Below are 6,275 nucleotides of genomic sequence, written 5' to 3'. Positions count from 1 at the left end.
TACCATTGCATTGCTAAATGTATTAACATTGTACCATTTTCAGTCTGACCAGAAGCTACTTTAGTGGGATGTATTAAAAACCTAAGGTGAAATCTGGGCCCCTCTGAGGTCAATGGGAGTTCTGCCATTGATTTCAATGGGGCTAGAATTTCACCTTTAGTATACAGCTTCATCTGACTGATCTGCAACCACATTTAACAAGTTAACATTCTGGTTGACAGTTTCCCAAGTTACTAGCATACAAGCTAAAGTTAAAGGGACAGTCAGAGTTTAGGCCATGGATAGATTAAACACAAACTTTACCAACAAACAGAAATGTTTTCATTATTTTTTTAAAAAGATTTCAATTAAAAGAGCTTCATTTGGATTGAAAACAAACAACATCACTGCACTACAGCATGAGAAACTGGAAGTGAAAAATGACCAATCTAGCTTCACTGTCTATAATGTCTGAAGTTGAGGGTGGGAGAGAGGGTGAGGAAAGCAAACTGCTTTTAATACTGTAGTAAAAATTAAATTGGATCTTTTTCTTTACATGCATTTCAAAACAGGTAAGGGCTAACCATTATCCCTTCTAAAAAAGGAGTAGGTAAGCTATTGAATTATGAGCACCACAGAAAACAATGTTTTCAAAGGGGAAATAAACTGGGGCAGGGGGAGGAGGGTTGGGGAGAACAAAGTGTTTATTTCCTGGTGCTATTAAAACCCCATAGTTTCATATTCATTTGAGGAAAGATTTCCTTCCATAAGAAAGACAACTAGAATTGGCAAACTGATGCAAAATATTTATTCCAAGTTAGTTATTTTTTGATGCAGTAGTTTTTTCCCCTCATACAGACTCAATGTGATAGTCACCTTTTTAAATCTGTAAATAATGTTATCAAAATAATCTTAATCTTTGAAATCTCACAAAAAATTTATATTTTACAATCCACCCTGAATATCAAGGCTGCAAGAAGAAGAACACAAACAATTCCTATGTCCAAATATTTTACAGCTGTACCCATAAAAGAAAACCACAAACGCCTGGTTAAGTGATGAAGCTCCCCGAGCCGCAAAAAAAAAAAAAAAATAAAAAAAAAGTCATGTTATTAGCATTAATTTAACACAATTAGAACGTCAATAGCCATTTTGTCATTGACAATGATTGTTTTAGCACATTGTTACCGCGCAACATTATGTAATGCGGGCGGCATTATTAGACGCTTGTTGTTGCAAAGATCAGTCAGTCACCTGTATCCTGCTTACAAGACTGAACTTGTGCATTGCCTGATGAGGGATTCTCATCATAAATTTGCTAGCTGCACAAACTTCTATTAAGCAGAAGGGCAAAACCAAAAGAAAAAGCTAAACAAGCCAATTTCTCTCTTCTTTGGGATACAATTATTTCCCTTGTGCATGAAGTATTCAACAACAAAAGAAAAACTTAGACTGGAGACAGAATAAACTCTGTTTAGTTTATACAACCCCAAACACATGTTGAACTATGAACTGAGTTTATTGGGTTGGTTTTATTTGTTTTAAATGTTTTGTGCCCACTTTCAGGCATCATCATCTGACGTTTCGCTGCTACTAGTTTCTGTGTCTGAGTCCTCCAACTCTGTCTTAAAAGTGCTTCTCCAGTGGGAGAACAGGCTGGAGCTACGGCCCTGAAGAAATCCATTCTTCCCAAATCCATTTCTTCTTAGCTACAAGAAAGAAACATAAATAGATAAATTCTGAAGAGTCAGGGTCAGAGACAATATACATGTTTGTCAGTATATATATATTTTTCTAATGGGGACAATATGTTTGTAAATTTTTCCCACTAGACAATCACTTTAAATCAAATACACAAGTTCTGTTTAGTTCTTTGTAATTCAGAACAACAGTCAAAGATGTGTGTGAAATCGGTGAGGAAGAAGCACCATCATTATGGCAAGAGCTGTACTATACCTGCTCTGATTTAAGTTGGAACTCTCTGAGCTCATCCTCAGTGAGGGGAAGGTAGTTCTCATCATTTTCAGGATACTCCTGCCATCCCATTGCTTTCAGTAACCTGAGTCATGAAAAAAGGGGGTGAGGGGTTAAAAAGAATCAAAAAGGCAAATGGAAAAGTCAAATTTAACCAGGTGCATGATAAAGTGTGAGATTTTTCTACTCTACTGCGATCCCCCCAGGAAGGGTTTTCTAGTTTTAGAAAACACTATATAAATAATAATACTTTGCATTTAGACAGATAAGGAAGGAAAGAAAGGAGGCTAATGATTAACCCAGGGACACAGAGAAAGTATGTATGGCAGCCGAGAAAACATTAGAACTCAGAATTTCCTTATTCCTGGTGCCCTGATTAAACAGCTAGGTCACACTCCTCTTGCTCACACAACCAGAATGCATATTTAGACATGCATGTAAGTATCTTCTTCCCACTTCTCATAGGTTTATAGGATTTGGGGCAATTTCTTATCAAATTAGCATACTGACAAAGCACAGCAGCATTCCAGGAAGAGTTGGGAGGAGAGATGTGGTGATAGGTCATCAACCTCTGCACCCCCACATTTGGAAGTCCCTTCTGCAGATCAAGCAGAATAGCACTTGAGAGCCTGCCTGGCCACCTGGTGTGGGAAAGAACTAAGCCAGGCAGCACTAAATGACTTATGGATGCAAAGCTAGAAGAGTGCTAGAGGGTTAATTACAGAACTTCTGTAAAATCTTGGCCCCATTGAGCTCAACGAGGCCAGAATTTCACCCCAATATTTTACTTTCTGCCAGCCCCAGTGCCATAAGAAAGCCACACCCCTGCAGCTCAGAATATGCAAGACACTTGTTTTCTGGAGAAGAGAATCTTCTAAGCACCTGCCTTTTCCTCACACAATGTGACAAAATGATTTGTGACACATCTTCAGCGCATGTTCTGCTGTCGCCTCACCTGTGTTCTGCTTCCAGTGAATGAGACAGGTTCTCCCCCTCCTCCATCAAAGGGAGAGAAAGGCCATTCTGATGGCAATTCTCTTCCCAGTTTTCCTTTGGTTCTGGTGTGCTGCTGCCTTCCATCTAAACGAAAAATGTAAGTCAAATCACATCATTGAGAGACGGATCCTTCATGCACACAGCACAGTTCAAGTCTTGAAGCTAGTGTTCTTGAGTGGATGACTCCAGAGAGAATAAAACCCTTTACCTTAAGTCAGTGCTTCAGAGCACGAGTCGGTAACAACAGAAAGCAGTTGCCATCAGACATTGGTGAAGTGAGAGGGGCAAAGTGAGTTTGGTGGGCTGCAGTTTAATTTTTAAGGGACAAATGTCCACACCACATTACCACCATTATGGATTCAGAGATGCCAAAGACACTATGCGCCATAGAGACTGCACTCTGACCCTTAGAGGTGCCCTTCTACATTAGGACACACACTGGTAGAGCGAGGCACCGTCCTACCGGATGTGCAGAGCGTGTTCAATTTGCCAGGTCTGTCACGCCTGCACTTTCACCGGGGCCGAATTCATTTAAACTACTCTGGGTCCAGTGTAGATTTTCTCAATGTACAGTTTGTTGAACAGAAAGTAAACAGAAGTTGCAGTCTTTTTAAACTATGCTACCAGAACTAAGCTACATAAATGGAGATGTCAGTCCTGCAATGATATTTAAAGAGTAAGCATTCTTCTAAAATATTGTTCCTTCCCATTTTTTAGAAAGCCCTCTTAGAATCCTGCCAATTCTAACCAAACGTTGCCCTTTTCCCTTTGCCATATATTTTCATTTTCTTCCTGCATTTCTTTAGGTCAGTGTTCTTCATTGCAAGGCCCGCGAGCCGGTGGCGGCTCCCATCGACCCTAAGTGCGGCTCCCTAAATTCCCTCTAAGCTGTGTGGCCGTGCAGCAGGCTATAAATAGCTGCACAGCAGCTCTAAAGGGCAGCACAGCAGGGACCTAGAGAGGTAGGGGGTAGGTGGGAACTGTGAAGGGGAGCAAGCTGGGGCTTGCAGGACTGCTGTGGGCCTCTCCCCTTCCCCTGGAGCTCTGTGCTGCCCGCCGACAAGGGGGACAGAGGACCCCTTCCCCCAGAACTCCGTGCTGCCTGCTGGCAAGGAGAGAGACCTTCCCTGGAGCTATTTGCTGCCAGTCCTCTGGCCCCAGCCCTGGGGCAGCCTGCCTGCACCCCAAACTCCTCATCTCCAGCCCCACCCCAGAGCCCGCACCCCATCCCTCTGCCCCAGCCCTGAGCCCCCTCCCAACACCCCAAACCCCTCATCCCCAACACCACCCTAGAGCCCTCACCCCAGCCAGAGGGATGAAAAGAAAATAAAGGAACAAACTGACCAACGAACATTTGGACGGCTTACTAGGATTGCGATGACAGATTACAAATACTGCATTAACAAAGTCGAGGAGGAACAGGCACAATTTCACTCATCCAGTTTTTAAAGTAAGTTTTGCATTATTCTGCTCTTTAAAAGTTTACTCACATAGGTGCCTTTTTAATTCCATATATTTTCCTGGTTATTTTATAAAAGGAGTATTGTTTTATTGTACAACTAGACTTCGTTTTAGTTGCACGAGTGGCTCTGTAACATTACATCATTAAGGAGTAGTAAGCATTGTGTAGTCGATGTGGCTCTCACATTGAAGGTTTTTTGCCAAAGTGGCCCCCACTTCAAAAATAGTGAAGAGCACTGCTTTAGGTTATGGCTTTTCTTTGTTTCCCATCCTGTACCGATATGGCAGCACAGATACAAGTGCTCGTTAATTAACAGCTACAGATGATCTAGCAGAGGCAACATGAAAGTTCAGAATGTTTGCGTTTAGGATCTACAATAAGTTACTTCTCTAAACCCATTCTGGAGAGGAGTTTTCCTAGGGAAAAATGTCAAGACATTTTAAAACAGATCAAAAATAAGAGGGCATTTTAAAATAGATAGTTGGCAGGAATGTACTCTGGCACATGGCAGCAGCCTAGAACGGAAGCCATTTGCAATTCTCTCTTGTGGCTACCGCTCAGGAAGCAGGATTTAAGTTACTACTGACCGTTCGGAATCTCCTTAGTTCCAGTCCCAGAAGCCTACATTTCTCTATCCAGAGAAGGATAAGTTCTACTCCCTACGTATGTGGCTAGTTGGCAGCCATGTTATCGCTGTGTAAATATGAAGCCACAATTTTTTTTTTTTTTTTTTAAACACACTGGTATAGTGTCTATTTGAAGTCCCTTAAAATATACAATTCCCAGGAAAGAAAAGTGGGCAGTCCTCTTACATCCTCCAACTTGTCACATTCTCTGTTCTCTGTGATCTCTCCATTCCTGTCATCTTTCAATGCCTTCAGGAATTCACTTTTCTTATCGGCGGTGCGACGCATCAGCTTAGTCAGACGCGAAGAGCTGATCTCGATGGGAGGGGTGGTGCTGGAAGGACTCTGGAGAAGTAAGGTGGAACATATTAGAGAACTTACCAAATACCAACTGAAGAAAAGCTGGGTTTGAGCCCTGATCAGGGTTTGTGTACACACCTTTTAGGACTGTATCTCCTGAGCTGACTGGCAATTTCCTACGAGTACTCAGTTCAGATTTCTACCAGAGAACTTGGCTGCACTGTTCCAAATCCACTCCCTTCCTCCTCACCAACCTGGAACGAATGTCTCCAAACAATTCTTTCTTTCTGCTGCTGCAATTGTTTCTTCATCTCCACTAACTCAGGCAGTCATGAATTTAACATGCTTGTTCTGCTCCTCACATAATATGCTTCCTGGTAGTGTGAGCTACCTCACAGGCTCCCTGTCCGGTTAATTCCAACTCTGCTCTTGGAATGATCCAGGAATATACTGCTGATTCCTGCCTATTAGCAAAATCATTCCCCCAACTCCTGTTCTCTATGCCAAATAAAAGGTCTATCCCATTAAATTAAACAAAACTGATCTCCTGAGGTCTTCAGTAGTATTTATGACATGTGGTGGTATTCAATAATATGGCAGCTAGCTTTCAATTAGTTAACCTGTTTCATTTTTATAGGTGGGATTTACAGTGGATTCTAGCCTCCTGACTTCCCCTCTGCCCCGAGTATTTGTCTGTTGTATTCATGTCTGGCGGTCCTTGCAGAAGACAGGAATCCTATTCTCATTAGTCTGGACTCTCCACTGAAAGGAGAGGTCACAATAACACATCAGAATCTCATACACAAAACAATCCCTTTCCTTCACATAAATTGTGAAAGGAGGGAAAGAAATCAAAGCATGTAAGAGAACAGAACAGGTGCATACTGAAATAGTTCCTCATTGCAGGAGTTGGAAGAGCCTTGCAACACCATTTTAGA

The 6,275-nt window shown here is 42.0% G+C and overlaps 1 protein-coding gene across 5 annotated transcripts in view; it reads right to left on the bottom strand.

The window, feature by feature from the left end:
• Nucleotides 1–769: 769 nt before the first annotated feature.
• Nucleotides 770–6,275, bottom strand: part of GPBP1L1 (GC-rich promoter binding protein 1 like 1) — a 48,298-nt gene continuing 42,792 nt past the window's right edge. For all 5 annotated transcript variants that reach the window (XM_034778865.1, XM_034778864.1, XM_034778868.1 and 2 more), the window contains 4 exons: nucleotides 5,224–5,382; nucleotides 2,909–3,033; nucleotides 1,936–2,038; nucleotides 770–1,688 (listed from right to left, as the gene is read on the bottom strand). In XM_034778865.1, the coding sequence (XP_034634756.1) occupies nucleotides 1,542–1,688; nucleotides 1,936–2,038; nucleotides 2,909–3,033; nucleotides 5,224–5,382 (534 nt within the window). In that variant the 3' untranslated portion in view covers nucleotides 770–1,541. The remainder of the gene's footprint in view (nucleotides 1,689–1,935; nucleotides 2,039–2,908; nucleotides 3,034–5,223; nucleotides 5,383–6,275) is intronic.

This window comes from Trachemys scripta, chromosome 8 (genome assembly GCF_013100865.1).
Source record: "Trachemys scripta elegans isolate TJP31775 chromosome 8, CAS_Tse_1.0, whole genome shotgun sequence".
NCBI classification, from domain to species: Eukaryota; Metazoa; Chordata; order Testudines; family Emydidae; genus Trachemys; species Trachemys scripta.
Note: the sequence above shows the minus strand (reverse complement) of the source record. Positions and strands in the feature narration are given on the sequence as shown.